Raw genomic sequence first — 19,836 nt, forward strand, 5'->3', positions numbered from 1 at the left:
ATTTTTTATCTTTTCTTTTTGTGGTTATTGTTGTATCAACAATAAACAAGTATACCTCATGTAATTATTTTGATTGACAAACTCTTGAACGCATATTTAATCTGCCGCAAATATTTTTATATATTTTTCAAGACATATTCAATTAAACTTTATTGAAATTGTCCATTATCATGACAACAACTTGGGTGGATAGTTAAATAAGCTTTTTGTAAACAATAAAAAACAACTTCGTAAATACAAGTTTCAAATATAAATTGGTTAACAAACCCCATCTTCGATTTTTATGAAAACAAAGATGTGTACAGGGGTGAAAATGAAGGTATTAATTTGAAAGTGAATATATTAATTTAGGGTTCATTTTCTTTTAATCTATTGGCCAAAAACGAACTAACATGTAAATCATTAAATTTAAGCCATTTAATGCGACATAACTACAACAACAAACAAGTAAATTTGGACAAAAACCACTATTTCCAACACAGTCATGATTTTTGGAAAAGGAAAATATAGTTAATATAATAGTTACAAAATTATAAAAATTATTATAATTTTCAACACAAGAAATTATAACAATATTAATTATTTACTATACATTATATTATTCATGTATATAATAAATTTATCATTATTTTGTTATTATTCAAACAACACTCGACATAAAAATGATTTACGATACTTTGGGTTGTGTTTCGCGGCCTTCACGACCGGCCTGCGTATGAAAAACACAAACCAAAATGTAATAATGAGCTGCATTAACCAATCTGAACGTCAATATAACATTTTTAAATAACTGCGTTGATAATAAATAAATAAACAAACCATAAAGCTAACACTCACCCACACATTAAAACACACTTAAAATATTTATCAAGTTGTAAACGGGTTGTGTTTTGTCTTAAACCCTGAAAATAAAATTGAATAATAACAAATTTACTATAATACACCGTCAGCTATTTTTAATGGTTTAATTATAACAATTGTTACTATTGATTCATTTTTAAACTTTAGCTGATTATTAAAAACACACAAATTCTTGATGAATTATTATATAACCATTGATATAATTAAAATACTATTAAAATATTAACATGTCGGTATCGTTACAAAACATAATTATTGATTCTTTTCATTTTGTTTGCATTGTTTTTCATTGTCAAATTCAAATCAAAGGGGTTGGCTTAATTTATGAATCATAAAACCTAGAAAAATGCCAAATTTGACATCAAAACCCCTAAATTAATATATCCGCTTTCAAATTTATACCTTCAGTTTCACCCCTGTATATGGCTAATGTAGATTCATCAACAAAGATTTTTTTTTGAAATAAAAACTACCACAAAAAATGGTCCATTTAATGAATAAATGCAATATTTGCTTCTTTTTGACACACTTTGAATACCAACCTTGACATATTTACCAAATTTACTAAAAATAGAAACATTTCATTTAAATATATATAAAAAATCCCACTTCATCAACGCCAAATAATAACCGTTATACGAATCTTTTGAAATTATCCACAAATTTAAAATAATCATTCAATACATTCCTATTACTATTTTGAATTATTTTAATTCTTTTGGGCTTGATTTGACCTACATCATAACCGTTTAAATTTTATATTGTTTGATTTTTTTTTCTTTTCACTTTTAATTCAAAGTCAATAACCAACTAAGGTTTTCAATAAGTGTTGCAATCACAGCTAACATGCACAAATCAATTGTTCAACTAAAGAATCAATTGCTATCTCCATTATTTTGTTGATTTTATCTATATAATATAAATAAATAAATCTCCAAATTTGTTGCTTCAAATGTGTTAAAGCTGCTCTTATAGCAATACCAAATATAAGAGTAAATGTTAAATAAATTGATTCCAATGAATGTTAATATTTACCTTCAACTGTTTTGATTTTTTATAATTCTTCATATACTTCAAACGCCTATATAATCTGAAATGGTTAAATGAAAAGGCAGATATTATTTACCTTTTTTTGTGTAACGTTACTACATAAGCTTCATTTGCTGTTTTGTTATCACTGTTTTTCCATTGTTGACTAAGATTTATCAAGTTTAACAAAATAGCCAACCTCTACAATACATTTATTTTCTTTGAAACAATTTGCTCATTCTTCAAATAAAAATGTTTCTATTTTTTTATTAATATTAAAATCATTATTTTTACATTGAAAATCTTTTAATAAACATTAGTTTTGTTGCTAAATATATTAAAATAAATTACTATCAATCAATAGTTTTGAAAGTCTTATTTTTAATTTCTGGCTAATGTTAGTTCAACAATTTGAAAAAACGAACTGTTTTTAATATTCAGTTCTTTTTTTTCAATAAATTAATCTCTATTTTTATGAAAAAATAATAATAATTATAATTATAGTAAAACAAAAAAATTCATAATGAACGATTTAAGTCGGGATACTCTTTTTCTTTTTATTCCAGACAAGGTAACTGCGCTGTGTTTGGTACAAATCAACAAAGAGTGGCTGTATTCTACCAAACGAGTTTCTTCTTCTGGTGTTATAACTTCAGTTAAAAGCAACCTTACCATGTATCCCAACTTAAGATACATCGAGGGCGATGTAGAAGATATTGAAAACAACTCAAAACTTCTCCGATCAGTTTTGGAAATTTCAGTTAAATACAAAGCGTGTTACTTCACTCGCACTGAAGCAGAATACAATTTCCGTCCAAAAATAGTCTCTATCAAGTCTGTTACAAACTGTTTTACACCTTTCACTGGCCTTCTTGGGATGACAAACCTCCGTTCAATCAAACTACGAGTGTCTTTTGACAACGAAGACTCTGACGACTCCGAAAATGACATTTCAGCTTTTGCGTCATTTTTTGCTGCACTTAAAAAGTTGACTTCCTTGAAGACTCTCTATCTTTACTGCAATTTCTTTGACACGAAAAAAATAATTAAAATGATCGACCTCAAAATAACCGTAATTTTCCTCTTCGACGAGTTTTTCGACTTATCAGAAAGCCTCAAAATTAAATTTCAAGATCACCAAATTACAAGGTGGTGTGCTACAAAATCGTTCTTCGTGTTGTGTCACTCAGCTCTCCTTAAATCGATCCTTTTATATCTCAACTGATTTGATGTCCAATTTCAAAGAGTTTGAAATGTTCTTGGCACAATATTACCCGTCATCACTTGTAATCAACTGTCTTCCCATCGCCAAAACCAAAATAGACATAAGTTCCATTCGACTATTGAAAGAGGCATATTTTGTAACATCGGTTGCTCTTCAAAATGTCGAGAGTGTTCCGGACGTGTTTAAAGATTTGAACCCAACACTCCTCCAGTCTTTATAATAATTTTAAATCTTCATTTTATCTCTGTTAAGGTTTCAAAAGTACCCAACCTCTTATGATATACCCAAACTAACGAAAAAAAGAATTTAATCAAATCCATCGAGCAGGAAATTTGCAGCGAGGTTTTCATTTTTATCACACGCGACATACGCCTGGATGGCCTGAGCCTTTGAGAACCCAAGTCCAGTCAGTCTGTCGATCGCCGCATTGTCTTCAGCAGAGAGTTGTGGTCCAGCTGGTTGAGTAGGTTGTGCTGGTTGAGTGGGTTGTTGTATTGGTTGGGATGGTTGAATTGGCTGACTTGGTTGTTGAGGGATTGGTTGTGAAGGCATTGGTTGTTGTTGCTGTTGATCGTTTTGGTGGGTTTTGATAATGTCGTAGAGCATACCTGGGTTCGCCTGGATCATTTGAGCCAACTGAGGGTTGTCGGCTTGAATTGGGTTCAACAGTGGTTGTAAAACTTCTGGTCTTTCATTGCAAAGTTGGACGAATTGCTCACGAGTGAGAGCGGTGATAGGGACTCCACCTTCTTCGCCTTGGGGTTGGTCAGGAATTTGGTCGAGATTAGTACCACTCAACAAGAATTCGGCAGCAACGTTTGTGTTGTTTTGTGCCTTTTTAAGAGCCTTAATGGCATCATCTCTTGGGAAGCCCATTTCGATCAATTGAGTGATATTTGCTTCAGTTGGTTCAACAGCAGCTTGTTGCTGAGTTGGTTGTCTTTCAAATATGTTAACGGGATTTGAAGCTGGTTGTTGTGGCTGGACTGGTTGTTGAACGGGGACTGGTTGTGGTGTTGGTTGTACTGGAGTTGGTTGTTGGACGGGGGCTGGTTGAGGAGGAGGAGCAACAGTATTCTATGAGTCAATGTCGCTCATTAAAAAAGAAGAGAAACAAACCTTTCTCACGACCATAATAACGAAATCGTTTTCTTTAATGCCGACCGCTTGGATTGTCTGGGTGTCGTCTTTTAACATTCTTGACTTCAAAACTAACGAAATGCTTGCGGCATCAATGTTTTGCTTTTCATGAATCATTTCCTTAAGTTGGCCAATGGTGGTGGCATCTTGGACTTCATATTCACTCGAAGTTCCTTGGACGGTTTTCACGTTGATCTTCATTTTGAACAAAAAGAGATGAGATCTTTTAAATAAAAAGAGGTTGAGGTTTTTCCGTATTAATTCAAGTTTTGTCACCAGTAACTGAAGCTAATTTTTATTGTTAAACTTCAATGTACTTTTTGGGAAGTGTAAGTCTTATTATAAAGTATTTTATCTCAAATATGATTTTTTTTTCAAATTCATAATTGTGTTTTGAATACAATACAAAAAAAAAGTTTGCCATAAAAAAAATAATTCATCTCATAGTTGTATTATATAGTATTATTAAATATTAGTATTTTATTGTAATCATTTTTTTAAACATAAACTATTATCTTTTACATCATTACATAATGTTATTTATAACGTTTATTAATATTAGCCCATAATTTGAAATATTATTATCATTTTAAAAAGATATTTAGATGATGATTTCAATTCAAGAGTTTTTAATATTTAATATTTGATATTTAAATAATGAATGATGACATTTGCGACGGGCGGCCTGAATAAAGATGAAACGCGTCGAGTCTGACATTTTTATATTTAATTATTTATATTATCAATTACATTTTTGATTTTTTAATAAGATAATTAAATAATTTTAAATTACATATCGAAATAATAATATAAATCAAATTGATATTAAACTACTTTTTAAATACAATTGCCACGTAGTAAAAAAATAATAATAATTTTAATAATAATGAATTAATTATCTTTGATTCTATTAATAAAACATTAATTATTTTTTGATGATAAAAAGAGTCAAATATTTCATAAGTGGATAATTATGGGAATTTTTGTTCTTTCAAGAGCGGGCATTTTTAGATTAAAACCAAAAAAGCAGTTTTATATGAAGCTGTTTTTAAGGTTTGGTTGGCCAAAAATGCTTGTTTTTATGATGAACCTCTCTTGGGAAATCTTAATGTAAAAAGCCTTTTGTTAACATACAGATAAGGCACATACGTTTAAATTGATTATTTCAAAACAATTTTTATTATTTAAGGTGTTAGTTAGTATTTGATCGTTTACAAATAATATAACAATCAATTTTTATTACAAATAATAATTTACATACGAATAAAATCCAATCATTTAACAATTATTACAAGAAATGTTTTGAAAGTGTCAAAAACATTTGGATTTTTATAACTCTTATAATCATAATAAGAGTTAAAAGAAAAGTTGAACAAAAATTACGAAACCAAGAAATTTCTTATAATGTTTTTGAATTTAAAAATTAGATGTTTTTCATATGGATTCATTTAATGATTGCACTGATCATATTACTATCAATCGCTTCTTCAATTGAAGTAAATTTAATGTTGCCACTTGATGTTGTGACTTCACAAGGAATTAGGAATCCAGAACAACTCCAAAATGATCTTAACAAGATCAAGTCTAGTGGTGTTGTTGGTGTCATGTCGGATATTTATTGGGGACTTGTTGAGACAAGTCCAAAAACGTACAATTGGGATAGTTATGAAAAATTGGTATCTATGGTGAAGACCACAGGACTTAAATTAAAAGTAGCATTGTATTTTCACAAGTGTGGAAATGGTGTGGGAGATATACCCACAATTCACCTTCCATTGTGGGCGGAAAAATCTATATTAACAAATGACGCATTTTTCAAAGATGCAGAGAATCGTGTTATTGATGAATATATATCCTTTGCGTTTGATGATGAAAAAGTATTTGAAGGCAGAACCCCAATAGAGATATACGGCGACTTTATGGCATCTTTTAAACAAAATTTCCAGAAATACATTGATGATGGGACAATCAAAGAAATTCAAATTGGAATGGGTATAAAAGGGGAAACCAGATACCCATCTTTTCCACTCAACCTTTGGAGTTATTGTGGTGTCGGAGCGTTTCAGTGCAGTGATAAAAAATCGCAACAGAAATTGAAGAACGCGGCAAACGCAACTGGGCATCCAGAGTGGGGACACAACCCAACCAACGCTGGTTATTACAACAACATGCCACCAACATCAACTGGCTTCTTTGGAAATGACGCTGAAAACTATCAAAGTGAATATGGTAAGTTCTTCCAACAATGGTACTTTGACCTTTTGTTAAGTCACACTGACAAGATCTTGTTTTCAGCAAGAACAATTTTTGGTGACAGCTTGTTTCTTGTTGGAAAAATCAGTTGTATACATTGGTGGTGGATGGACGATAGCCATGCAGGTGAAATGACTGCGGGTTATTATAATTCAAATGGCAACAATGCTTATAACACACTTTCAAATATCTTTGAAAAGTACAATATAACATTTGATTTCACTACTCTTGAGATGCTAGGTACTGATGTCAAATGCGGAAGTCAACCAGTCAGTTTAATCGATCAAGCATATTCTGCAGCGTCTTCTGTAGGTCTTACAAAGTGTGGAGAGAATGAGTATGATATGTGTGGGTATGGTGGATGCAACACAAACGGGTTTATACAAATTAATAAGAAAGCTAAAGAACACAATCTTTCTTCATTTAGTTATAACAGAATGACTAGAGCGCTTCTTGATGATGCAACTGCTTGGAAACAATTCTGTGACTTTGTCAACTTAATGAAATAACTCTTTTTTACGTTAATAATATAATTAATAAGTGAAGTTGTATATATCAAAACAACAATAAACAACAATCAATAAACATTGAATTTGACACAATCTTCTATTCCTCTCAAACTATTTTGATTTACAGACAATGTTGAAGAACACTGAATTGTCACAAGACTATCACATCCTTTAAAACACCACACGCCAACTAAACTCACATACTTTGGGATGATCATATTTTTTAATGTTTTGCAATTTTCAAACGCCATGTCCCCTATCTTTTTAACACTTACTGGAATAGTAATATTTTCGAGTCGTGAGCAATTTTTGAACATGAAGTTTCTGATCTTTGTTAATGTATTTGGAAGGTTAATATTCATAAGAAATGGTAAATTTGCAAACACCAATTTCCTTCCAAAAATCACATCTGGGTCAAATTCGATTATTTTCAAATTGGTGCATCCTCTAAAACAATTCGTTCCAATGTATGAAATGCTCTGAGGGAATATAATGGATTCAAGAATGGTAACATCACAATAACATTGACGTGGTATTTCTGTGATACTTTTCCATATTACTATTTCTTTTAACTCACAAAATTTAGCTAAATACTTATCAATAAACCACGCACCTTTCATGGGGACAAATTTGGGGTGTCGAACTAAGTTGTCGCACTTCTCAAGTGCAAAATCATCAATTTCAACTCTGTCCAATGGGGATACTATCTCAACTAAATCAATCATCCCAGAAAATGTCTTATATTTAATTTTGTCAATATCTGTTGTTAGATGTATTGAAGTTATACCTCTGACATTTTGAAAAGCGCCAATTCCCAAATTAGTCAATCCAAGGGGCATATTGAATATTGTATTCTTAACATCTCTTTCTTTATAACCTTTGAAATAGTATTCTCCTATTTGTTTTACCCCTCCTAAACAATTTAATGACACTTTGAATTGATCTCGAACATGACGACCTGATAACACGTAACACGCTTGCCTTTTGAATAATAAGGATGGATCACATGTGTCATATGATTTATAAGAAATACATCTGTTTTCATAACTATATAGAGTATTCCATTCATTGTTAAAAATAAAAGGATCAGCTCTGTCTATTGGGTCATTCACAGTAATAGTATTATACTTAAAACCTTCTACGAAGTAATCAAGATAATAAGATGCAAATGGGTCACCACCTTCTTTATAGTGCATATCACAAACAACCTCGACATTACTCCCAAATGAATCACCAACCGTTTTCACTGATAACGACTTTAATACAATTTTCTGGCGTCCACTAATGAAACAACAAGATCGTAGTTCGTCCAAAGAAAGATTTGTCAAACTATCTGGTAAAAGAAATGTTGAACAATGCGATTCTTTGAGTTCCAAATTTAAAAGATGTAAGTCAGTCATATTAACCTTTTTATAATCAACATTAAAAAGAACAAGTGAAGTCAGTGTTGTCTTATATTTGTACAATGTATACAAGCTATCAGTTTTTAAAGAGACAACTTCGGCGTTAATATTTGAAGTAATTTGAAATGGTGAATTTGGTATAAGAATTAGTTTTTGAGTGTAGTCAACTTGTTGGGATGTAAAACTTAAAAATGCAAGTTCATCTACAAACATCGGATTAACTGATTGGTCTTCTTTTTCGTAATCAAAAAAGTCGACTCTCTCATCATCCAAAACACGTTGATTAAAGATCTGGACATCAACATTAACAATTGTAGTATCTGAACATACAATATTTGTGATGCTCAAAGAACTACAATAAACTCTGTGTGTGTTTGGTGATATCCTAACAGTAAAATCAAGTTTCATATCTGAACTTAACGACAACATTTCAGTTTCAATTTGAGAGGCATCAACATAAGTCACTTTCTTAATACGAATAGTAACTTGAGTGAAACGGAATGCGTACTGATTTGCAATATGTGCGATTTTGTTTATTGAATTCACACCAGTCACTAATAATTTGGGAATACCATAATAAGCAATTGGTGGACAATAAGAAGAAGTTGGCAATAAATCGATATAATTCACTGAATTCAATATAAAATTGCACTTATGAGTCAACTCTTTGAATAAATCTGGGTGCTCTTTCAGATAAGTTTCATTGTATAAATAAACAATGAAATTGAGATAAGGAGAACTTGTTATAAATTCTTTTAATTGATGAAAAAACTTATCAATGTTATTAATTCGAGTGAATATACAGACTTTGTTGAGACTTTTCATGTTCCACAAAAACAGTCGCTGTGGCACTAACACCTCCCATATATATTCGGGATAGTCACATTCATATATGAAAAGCTCTTCACATTGTTCATATTCCATTGAATGTTCAATTAAAAACGTTGCATCAGTTTCATTTCTCACTAAAACCGTTTTTATGTTTGAAAACACATTTGTTTTAGTTTTTGATGTGTTGGTTGATACGTTACAAAAAAATTGATTGAAATTAATTGATCGTTTTCTTTTATTCAATTTATTCCATTTTTTAGCGCTAGGATATGCTATTCTTAAAGAATACACATTGTTGGTTATACTTGGGCAAAAGCTATAAATCACCAATGGGAGGTACAGCGTTTGTATGTTCGAAAAGAGTTTCATGATTCTTCTTATATATCGGGACGCCACATCAACACAATAAGAATTATCTAATAATTCCCAGTCTAAGAATTTGTGTTTTACATACGAATTGATTTTCATTCGGTGTAAAACTTGAACACATTTTGTATTAACACATGAAAAGTTGATAAGCGCTTCAATCGTGTTAATATATAATACTACATTCATTAGAAAGACTTCCTCAATCCTTTTACTCATGTACTCTAATGTTCTTTTTTGATTAAAAGTTTGTTATATTCAAAGTCGTTTTATTCAAAAACAAAAACTTTGAGTCTTGACCTATTGAAAATGTACTATAAATCATAGTTTATAGAACAATATTTTTACATATAAAACCTTAAATAACGTACCATATATTATTATTAAATAAATATTATAATACTATAACTAAAAAACTATATACATATAATTAATAAAATTAATAAATATACTATTTTTTCCCCATCATTTTTTATCGTTACAGAATTTGTTGTTAAAACTTTTAAACCCACATGACACTTCTTGTATTGTCGTTTCTCTGTCTTTCCTCATTTGCGCGATACCCTTGCACCAACGGCGTTTTTGACTTCTCCCCAATGATTGCCTTAAAGTGTGTTTTGTGTGTATCTCCTTTAATTATAAATACTCAATTCTAGTGGTAATTATTATACACTTGACACCCCCGATGGTACTGTTCTCCTCAATTTGTGTGAGCCTCTCAACCTCAATGGTTCTAAAACTCACAACACAGCAATTGTTGATAATGACACCATCACTCCCATCACTTACATCTCCACACAAACAATTTCTGTTTATGACGATTATGTAGTCTTCGAGTACATTCACCCCAATGACATCCGACATCGTGCCAAAGTGACAGTGATGTGTGAAAACACTGCGACGCAACTCACTGCTTTTTCCCAAGAAGCTTCCTTTTATTATTTGTTTGTTTTTTCTTGTTATAATCATCACAATGACACGCAGTACAATGGCCTCCAAATATGCGTGTGTGAAGTCACATCAGTCGCATGAGGTCTCCGCCCTCTTCATGTTTCTTATAGGTATTATCCTAGTCTTTTCCATCGCTCTTCTCCTCTCGTACCTTCCAAACCAATATGAAATCCAAAAAATTGATTAACTGTCTAATTAATTTATTGTGAGTAGTCTTTGATAATATCATTAAGTTTCGCAACTATAACATTAAACTTCGGGCGCTTGCTTTGGTCATGTTGCCAACACTCCGCTATCAAGTCGACAATCCCTCTTGGAAATGGACTATCAGTTAAACTCAACCTCTCGCCCGCACACACCTTTTGTTGGATTTGCGCATTCGACAAGTCTTTGTATGGGACCTCATTGGTGAATATGTGGTACATCGTCATCGCAAATGAATACACATCAATAGGCAATCCATGTTCTTTCATCTCCATTACCTCGGGCGCCATGTACTGATACGTTCCTGGACTTTTCTTGATTAACTCGCCCTTCTTCAATCGGTAAGTAGTTGTCAAGTCGTGAAGCTTCACAGTGCATTTCCCTTCGTTTGTGATGTCGTGATGGACAACTCGTAATTTGCTTGGCTTCACATTTCGATGAATGATATCGTGTGAGCTTAAGTATAAGAGTGCATTGGCGCAGTCAGAACAACACTTCAGTAAGAATACAGTCCCATACTTCTCGGTCTGCATCATAGTCTGCAAATCTTTGACAGTATCTCCGTCAAGTAAGATAGTGGATGACGTTAAGACTATACCTACCATACCTAAAATGTCGGGGTGGTGGATGTCTCTATAGAGATTTTGGATCGAGTAATAATCTTCCATTTCAAATTTGTCCTCCACGTTATATTTGAATGCAACAACATTCTCGTTCTTCACCATGGAAAGGACGCCATCAATCATCCCAACACGGAACTGCTCTTCGTCAGACGCTTTCACTATTTCTTTCTCATTATACGCCGGAACTACACCTTCCAATTGGAATCGCAACGCTCGAACTACAGCATCACCACCCATCAATGCTTTCTTCTTTAAACAAAATTGGACCTGCCCAGTCAACCCCATGGTCGCATATTGATGGAACTTCAATGATATCACTATACTGACACGTTCACCTTTCTTAATGGTGTGCTTGTCATTGTCGACAGTCAATGTATACTTCGGCGACTCAGAAGTCTGAATGGACAACTTGTATGTGGCGTCGGTCTTATTGTAGAAGCCAATGGTCTCTGTCAGTGGTATACCCTGAATGGCGTAATTACTGCCGAACGTCAACTTCTCTACTTTCTTGATGTTAATTGTGATAAACATGTCAAATATATTTAAAACAAACCGGTTCTAGTGTCAGCGCAAACTCGCTGTCAAAAGTCGTTGAGGTTGAATTGCTCAGTGGTTGGCCTTTCGAACTCATCTACAGTATCTACTCTTTTTTTTTAGTTTCGAAAGCTCCCTTCTTTATTTACTTTTCACTTATTAGAACTGAACTATATTTCTCCATCAGAAAAAGTCCTTAAATCAGTGCCCAATTACTTATGAATAACTGGTTTATTAGACAAAGAAAAACAAATAATAAAAGTATTATAAAAAATAAGACAAATCTAAAATAAAAATCTTGTTTGAAATTTGAAAAAAAAAGGAAAAAAAAAAGAATAAAAGAGAAGTTGTTATATTATACTTTAATAATTAATTAATTAATAATAATATTTTTTTTAATTTTAACTGGTTTTGTAGTACAAACTATATTAACAATAACAAAAATATAAATAAAAATATAATTAAATGGTTTATAAACATTAATAACAATACTAGTATAGTTATTAAGTGTTATGGGCGAATTTAATGAATTTTTTTTCAATCACAAATTTTATTTTTTTGACAATTTCTTGAAAGTGAAAATCTGCAGATTTGATGAAGAGTTGACAAAGCGATTCAATCGTTTTGTCATTTACGTAGTTGCCAATAAAAGAAAAGGAAAGTGGTTGCGTATAAAGATCAAACAACAGATATGTTGCATGCTTACAAAATGAAATTGGATAGTTGGTGTGTGTTGAAAATAAATTTTTTAAAAACGTGATACTAAACACAAATAGTTCTTTACACCCATTGTTGTGCTTAATTAACACCTTTAGTAATTTGAATAGTTCACTAATTATATCAAAACAAAGTTCGTTTTGTAATAAAGAAGATTTCTGCGCTATGACACGGACAATTCCAAAGAGTCGAGAGAGAAACAAAACGCATAAATCTTTTTGGTCATAGAGCATATCATATATTCCTTCCAATAACAATATGCAACCAAAACTCATTTTTACATTTGTTATATAAGACAAAAGGTTTCCAAATATGTCGGGAGAGTGGATCACATAATGAGTTCTTCTTATAAAATCTCCAATAGAAAAGACGGCTATTCCTTTTATAAGTTGCACATTAGAATGAATGTACATATTATAAAGAACTTGGAGCTCAAAACTCACACATTTCTCACTTTTATAATACATCAGAAAAACACCCATTAAAAGAGCTATTTGGTCGGGTATCACATTCCATAGAAATTTTATTCTTTTTATTGTTAATTGTATAACATTCTCTTCTTCTACGACTTCTCCCATCTTGTAAATACAATTTCTAAACAACATTATGGCAAGCTTCAAAACATTAACTTTGTTTAATAAAAGTCCTTCAATGAGTTGTAAGTAAATAACCTTCGCGTACTTCGTGTCGAGCTTTTTGATGATTTCAAATACAAGTGTAGTGCAATCGACAATTAGTTTTTCACTAGTTGTGTGAAAGAAAATTGTTAACACCACTTGTACAATTTTCAAGACCACAAAATCAGACGGGGTGACGCGATTGCTTGTAAATACAGGCACAACACTTTTCAAAAAGAAGAGGATGCTTTCATCCCCAATTTCTTTCCATTTATTGACAACATTGAGTACTAAAGACACGACAAAATCACTATCTTCTAAGTCAACTCGTCGTTTAATAACTCTATTAATACCATATAATGCTTCTTTCTGAATAGTGCTCTCTTTGTCGAAGATACAATTTCCAAGTAGAATAACATAAAAGAGGACATTGTCTTTATTGTACTGATGAAGTAATAAATTTGAGAGCGAAAACACTGCACTCCACCGTTTAGCGACAGAACAGTCACTTAAAAACATTTTATGTTTCTCAATTAATAAAGTGATGTTGTCAGAAGGTATTTCACATAAAACTAACTCTAATGTCTCTTTCAAGTAATCGACAGACTCCATTTCTGTTCTCGAGAAGTTGGACTCAAACATCAAATGTGCACAGAAGGTGATTATTAACTCATAGAGCCTTATTGTTGTTTCTGCATCAATTTGTCGCTTCTCGAGACCCATCACAAAGTTCTTGTTCTGTTTACGCACAAGATAAGCCCACACTAACAAACAACACGAAGCTCCTACAGACTCTTTGTGTTGTGTTTTAAGCACAAACTCGTGTTCGGTGAGGGATAAGACCATTTTGCCAAAGTAAAAGAAGTTGGTGTAATTCTCCTTAACAAGAAGAAAGACAGTAGTAAGTCCAATAAATCTAATGTAATCGTTCTTGTCATCCAAAACAGGTTGTAAAATACTTGCGACAAATTGCTTTGATTCTGTGGATGTGAACAGTGAGAAAAATTCATTTCGAATTTCAACTGCTTTTTGAATGCGAGTTGTGACGAGTTTGTCTTGGTAAGTTCCGTTTTTGTTGATCAAGTACGCTTCACATAATAACAAGTACTTTTTCATCTCATTATTATAAGATGAAATTTTCATATACAAGTGTATTCCTCAATCGTTTTCTCTTCACTTTTTTAATTCAACTTTTATTTTTTGTTCATGTTAAATATAATAACTAATAAATAATAATAAAAAAGTGGTTTATAAAAAAGCCAATTGAATAGTAATAATGGAATAGGAAGAAACTATTCACTTATTCCCACTGCATTGCTGAAATTTCTTTGTAATTGATGGTGTCCTCCCCAGTAAATAAACAACTACTATATTGTGTTGTGTCGTCATATTTCTGATTGAAAAAAGGGGATACTACAGACTTCCCGTCGTTTTTTATTGAGAAGCACTTCTTTATTTCAAGAACGTTGGTGTGATCATTGTTTGGGAAGACACAAAGTGTCATCCCTTTCTTTTCTTTTCTCTTCAACGCAGTCGGCTCCGTGTTGAAAGGATTATTTAAAGTGAAGACAAAATGTTTTGAAGTGTCTTTCACATACTCTGGGTGGGGTTTTGGAGACGGAATAAGACCAGAAATGAACGCACCAAAGCTATATCCTTCATTTGTTATTATTAGAAACAATATATTTTTCTTCCCACAAATTCGTTCATTGATTATTTGTGTCGACACACCATCTTTTAAGCTATTGTATATCTCTCCTCCATGTTTAAGTCCAGTCCATTGAGCAATAGTGGTATAATATTTTTTTGTGATACTTTCTGTGGTAGCCATACCAATTCAATCAACCAGTTTTTAATATCCATCAGTTCTTCTTCAATTCAAGAACTGTTGGCTTGGTTTTAATCACTCTCTTATTTATAGACTCTACTTTCTGGTTTATATTTATTTAATTTAAATTTACTAATAAAGATATTATAATTATAGAAACACATTCACACAAATATTCAAAAATGTAGGTGTTTTTACTATTTTTAAACTAGTTCTTGTTCTTCACAAAACATTTAAGGTTTTATTTTTAATTAAATTTACTATATTGGCACAACTAAATATAAACTAGAATTAAATTAAAAAGTAATTATACATATATATATACAAACATGTGGTGTTAGTTCTGAGACAAAATGAATAACTTCTCATCCCTCCCCGCATATAACACCTTCTTCTCGTTGACCATCGTCCCATGACGAAACAGGTTACCCTGTTAGTTCGGTTGATCATTTTTACTCTTGCAATGCGCCTTTCGGAAACCTCATCTCTTCGAAATTTCCTCCAAAGCACTGCTCTTGATTTTTCAAGTTCTTTTGATTTTTACTCAATACAACTTATAGTTAATTTAATACTATTTTAACTAATGTGTGTTCTATTGAAAATGACTAGTATTTTTTATTATTTATTATTATTTAAAAACAAGTCAATAAAACAAAACTATATTTAGTAGTTTCGTTATGGTATTTTATTGTATTTTCTTTTTACGGTCTCTGAGAGGAATTGTCTGAGGATAATTCTCTGGGAATAAAGCAGAGAGGATGTTGTTCCAGAACCCTCTGTCATATATGTTGATCAACTTATAAGGGTCGACCAAGTCAGTTTTATCTTCGTCTTTGTCATCTGTGGTACTATCGCTATCTTCTTTATCGCCAGACATTTGTCGATCAAAAGCAGAGTACATTCTATCCCATTTGACCTTCTCGTTTGTCGTCTTGCCGCTCCCCATTATCCAAATCTGGTTCAAGAAAAACACAAAGACAGCTATACCCATCACAGAACAAAACACTATCATCATCATTGTGTATCTCAAGTAATTCAATATGATCTATTTAGTAAGTCGTTAACAACGAATACCTCAAAATTAGAACAAACAGCAATCATAAGAGAAAACGATACCTCAATGCACTCATATGATAACTCCAAGTGGGGGTGAGGGCCTAACAAGTTATGGTCAGCCAAGAAATATTTGATTGCAAGAATGCAATAATATGTCACTATAAACATCGATATGGACATCGACAACATGAACCCAACAAAGTATTTGCAATTCTTCTCCCCAACACACTGGTTTAACCATGGGCCTTTCTGTTACTCTTGTATAACGATGAATTGTTGTCTGTTAAATATTTAAGACACAAACAGTGATGATCAAATCGCGCAACACACTTCCCACACAACTTGCAGTGTTTACTTCTTGCGACTTTTGATGTTCCACATGTGCTACATTTTTGGTTCTCTTCAAATAAGATATTATCACATGGATATCGACTTTCATAAACACTTTGATTTCTCTTTGTGACATACCCCGGCGTCGTTTTAATAGCGAGGTAATAGAAGATCATTGTACACATAAACTGTCCGTGTTGCCATAACAACCAATACCCTTTACTATTCAATATTCTCATTGGTTCAACTGCAAGGGCAATATATCCGCCAAGGACTAATACCATTAAAAATGCCTATCCGTCATCTATTATATATTATTTATTATTTATAATATACACAACTCCTACTCAACAAACTATAAATATCGGGTTCTTCCTCCCCAAGAAGTACTCCAACGCTTTCGTTCCAAATGCATTTGGTCCATAGACAGAGTCGTATAATTTGTAGACTACACTGTCCTCTCGGGCTCGGCCTCCTACAAAAAAGAGCAGCATAAAAAAGCCAAACCCAATCACAAACAAAAGACAAATCGCAAAAAGCATTGTTCCCCTTTTTCAGTTGTCTTTTGCTTCTCATTTTTTTGTATCAGTCTTATATGGCTTTTTTTATTAGCGAATATCAATATATTATTTTTTTGTAAAACGACGTTTAATTACTTTTTTGTTATCATGTTTTTAATAAATTTATTAAAATTAACTCATTTATTAAAATATAACCAAATTTATTATATTGAACCTTCTTATTGTAAAATTTACTATAATATATCAAACACACAGAATCGTTGGAATTTATACATCGCAAACATCATCATCGTCATCATCCAAGACCACAAAATGTCCTTTTCCACTCTTTTTCTTGGAACTGTCTCCTTTCATCATCTGTAAAATTCGTTCTTCTTTGGAACTTCTAATTTGAGTACAACCCCACCCGCTCCGACCACGCAATTCATTTCTTTTTCTCATAGTACAAACATCACACCCAGAGCATTCAGCCTCCTCAAACTTCTCACCAAAGTAGTTGAGTTGCGCAACTCGTCTGCACTTCTTGTTTTGACACAAGTCGATCATTGCATTCAAACTCCGCTCAACGACCTTCTCAATATTCTCTGGCTTCCCTCCACTCTTCAACCAAATGATCTTTTTGACATCGACTTGTGAGTAATACACAATGCACTCAGACGGTTTCCCGTCTCTCCCAGCTCTCCCACTCTCTTGGAAAAATTGTTCAACTGACGACGGCATTGTCTGGTGTATCACAAAACGGACATCAGCCTTATCAATCCCCATCCCAAACGCAACAGTCGCACAAACAACATCATACGTTCCTTTCATCCACCCGTCTTGAATACTTTTCCTCTCTTCAGCCTTCATCCCAGCGTGATAATACTCACTCTTGATCTTACTGCTCTTAAGACTCTCGTCCATCTTTTCACAATCCTTTCGACTGAAACAGAAGACTATCCCACATTGTCCAGCGTGTTCTTTGATGTACTGAATAATGTCTGTAACGCATTGGTCTTGGCTTGATTTGTACTTAATTTGATACGTCAAGTTCACTCGATTGAATGTTTGATTAAACACAAGAGCTTCTTCTAGCCCTAAACTGATCAAAACATCGTTCTTCACTCTCTCCGTTGCTGTCGCAGTAAACATAATGGTCTGCACCGACGGAAATTTCTTTCGAAAGTCACGAAGCTTGACATAACTCTCTCGAAAGTCGTGACCCCACTGCGACACACAGTGCACTTCGTCAATGACCAAATAAGAAAAAAGCCCCTTTTCGTTGATCTGTTTCATCAACGAAATGAAATTACTCGACATGTCCAGAAGCTCTGGCGCAACGTACACAACTCGGTACTTCCTCCGATTGAATCGGACGTCTTCCTCAAACAACTTCATATTTTGTGGACTATTCGAGTTGCATGTAATTGCTTGTATCCCAATGTTGTTGAGTGCTTTGACTTGATCTTGCATCAGTGATATCAGTGGCGAGACAACAAGGGTGTATCCGTCTTTAAATAACATTGGAAGTTGATAGCACAACGATTTCCCACCTCCTGTAGGCATCAATACAAGTACATTGTGTCCAGCCAATATGCAATTGATCACCGGGTATTGCAAGAGTCTTAAACTCTTGTGGTGAAACACTCCATTCAGTACTTGATTGACTTTATCTCTCCACTTAAATTCGCCTCCCCACCAATTGGTGTAAATCGAGTAGTAATATCGATTGGTCGACTGCACTGTCTCCGGTATTTTGTCATGCTTTTTAAATGGCTCGTAAGAGCTCTTGGCCTCCTCAGCCTTCCACGCGTATATCCTCCCGATTTTGTCGTTGAGTCTCAAGACGTCCTTTATTTTAATTCCTTTTCGTTCCTCAATGACTCGAATTGACCGTCTGACTTCCTCTCTGTCGTACGCAATTTGCCGGATCTTTTCAAAGTTCTCGTCATTGATTTCTATAGTGCGGAGTTCGGCGGTCTTGTCTTCTTCGCTTTGTCTGAGCTTCAGTTCGTCTTCTTCAGTGTATGTCTTATCCTCTGCTGGGTTGTGATCTTCCGCGAAGTTAAACTTCTTCCTGTGGTCGATAAAATCGTCCAAGAGACTAGATGACCTCTTTGGGATATTCCTGGTTTCGTTGTCGATGATTTCAATTGAGTCAGTCCGTTTGAAAATTGGCGTTCTCAGTTGCATCGATTCCATTCTTTGTAATTCGTCGGTACTTTCTGCTGGTAATGTGTTTTGTCTTTGGAGGGCGTTATGTTTCTCGCACTCCATTAGTATCGAATCCAAAGAAAGATCTTCAGTAAATCCAATCTCATCATTTTCATCGTCTTCTACTTTCTTTAGTACCGGAATTATAATCTTTGGTTTCTCAGCTACTTTCTCTAATTTACTTTCTTTAGTTTCCGGAACTATACTTTCTGGTTTCGCTGTTGTATTGAGTTTTTCATCTTTCTGGCTTTTCAATGTGTCTTGGCTGAGTGCTGGTGTTTCTCCCTCTTTAATTTCTCTTGCCTCATATACCGTTTCCTCTGAAGTTAATTCTGACCCAGTCTCCAACGCGTCGACGTCTATCGCAGAGATTCTATCTGCAAACGTGTCTGGGCTCATATTTTCCACTACGCGCTTGTCAATGATCCCTTCGTCTTTTTCCATGTTTGGAGTTTTAGTCTTTGTTGGCTTAAAGTCTTCGTCGCAGTCTATAAAGCCCCTCATCTGCTTCTCTTTCCTTTTCAGTTTCCTTTTTTAAAAAGTGATGGTTGTCTCCTTTCTTAGGTTTCTCCTATCTTTTCTCTTGTTTTTTTTATCGGAATTCAGATGGTAATACCTTTCTGATATTTCTTGGTGCAAATTTAG

The 19,836-nt window shown here is 33.3% G+C and overlaps 9 protein-coding genes across 9 annotated transcripts; 2 read left to right on the top strand and 7 right to left on the bottom strand.

Moving 5' to 3' along the window:
- Nucleotides 1-2,413: 2,413 nt before the first annotated feature.
- Nucleotides 2,414-3,115, top strand: EIN_505500 (hypothetical protein; the record flags this gene model as incomplete). Its single annotated transcript, XM_004257037.1, has 1 exon — nt 2,414-3,115. One exon carries the CDS (start codon nt 2,414-2,416, stop codon nt 3,113-3,115), a length of 702 nt encoding a protein of 233 aa, XP_004257085.1.
- Nucleotides 3,116-3,421: 306 nt separating this feature from the next.
- EIN_505510 (UV excision repair protein rad23, putative) lies at nt 3,422-4,456 on the bottom strand (the record flags this gene model as incomplete). The annotated part of the gene is made up of 2 exons (XM_004257038.1): nt 3,422-4,192; nt 4,235-4,456. The coding sequence occupies 2 exons, from the start codon at nt 4,454-4,456 to the stop codon at nt 3,422-3,424; spliced, it is 993 nt and encodes a 330-aa protein (XP_004257086.1).
- Nucleotides 4,457-5,706: 1,250 nt separating this feature from the next.
- Nucleotides 5,707-7,017, top strand: EIN_505520 (beta-amylase, putative; the record flags this gene model as incomplete). The annotated part of the gene is made up of 1 exon (XM_004257039.1): nt 5,707-7,017. One exon carries the CDS (start codon nt 5,707-5,709, stop codon nt 7,015-7,017), a length of 1,311 nt encoding a protein of 436 aa, XP_004257087.1.
- A 68-nt stretch (nt 7,018-7,085) lies between these two features.
- EIN_505530 (hypothetical protein) lies at nt 7,086-7,856 on the bottom strand (the record flags this gene model as incomplete). The annotated part of the gene is made up of 1 exon (XM_004257040.1): nt 7,086-7,856. The coding sequence occupies one exon, from the start codon at nt 7,854-7,856 to the stop codon at nt 7,086-7,088; it is 771 nt and encodes a 256-aa protein (XP_004257088.1).
- Nucleotides 7,857-10,768: 2,912 nt separating this feature from the next.
- Nucleotides 10,769-12,026, bottom strand: EIN_505540 (tyrosine protein kinase ITK/TSK, putative; the record flags this gene model as incomplete). The annotated part of the gene is made up of 2 exons (XM_004257041.1): nt 10,769-11,902; nt 11,949-12,026. 2 exons carry the CDS (start codon nt 12,024-12,026, stop codon nt 10,769-10,771), a joined length of 1,212 nt encoding a protein of 403 aa, XP_004257089.1.
- Nucleotides 12,027-12,880: 854 nt separating this feature from the next.
- EIN_505550 (hypothetical protein) lies at nt 12,881-14,379 on the bottom strand (the record flags this gene model as incomplete). Its single annotated transcript, XM_004257042.1, has 2 exons — nt 12,881-12,988; nt 13,072-14,379. The coding sequence occupies 2 exons, from the start codon at nt 14,377-14,379 to the stop codon at nt 12,881-12,883; spliced, it is 1,416 nt and encodes a 471-aa protein (XP_004257090.1).
- A 184-nt stretch (nt 14,380-14,563) lies between these two features.
- On the bottom strand, nt 14,564-15,094 carry EIN_505560 (hypothetical protein; the record flags this gene model as incomplete). The annotated part of the gene is made up of 1 exon (XM_004257043.1): nt 14,564-15,094. One exon carries the CDS (start codon nt 15,092-15,094, stop codon nt 14,564-14,566), a length of 531 nt encoding a protein of 176 aa, XP_004257091.1.
- A 682-nt stretch (nt 15,095-15,776) lies between these two features.
- On the bottom strand, nt 15,777-17,019 carry EIN_505570 (palmitoyltransferase swf1, putative; the record flags this gene model as incomplete). Its single annotated transcript, XM_004257044.1, has 4 exons — nt 15,777-16,136; nt 16,184-16,392; nt 16,452-16,770; nt 16,834-17,019. 4 exons carry the CDS (start codon nt 17,017-17,019, stop codon nt 15,777-15,779), a joined length of 1,074 nt encoding a protein of 357 aa, XP_004257092.1.
- Nucleotides 17,020-17,265: 246 nt separating this feature from the next.
- Nucleotides 17,266-19,695, bottom strand: EIN_505580 (ATP-dependent RNA helicase DBP3, putative; the record flags this gene model as incomplete). Its single annotated transcript, XM_004257045.1, has 1 exon — nt 17,266-19,695. One exon carries the CDS (start codon nt 19,693-19,695, stop codon nt 17,266-17,268), a length of 2,430 nt encoding a protein of 809 aa, XP_004257093.1.
- Between the last annotated feature and the right edge of the window lie 141 nt (nt 19,696-19,836).

Source organism: Entamoeba invadens (genome assembly GCF_000330505.1).
Source record: "Entamoeba invadens IP1 unplaced genomic scaffold scaff_1105074725959, whole genome shotgun sequence".
In the NCBI taxonomy this organism is placed as follows: Eukaryota; Evosea; order Mastigamoebida; family Endamoebidae; genus Entamoeba; species Entamoeba invadens.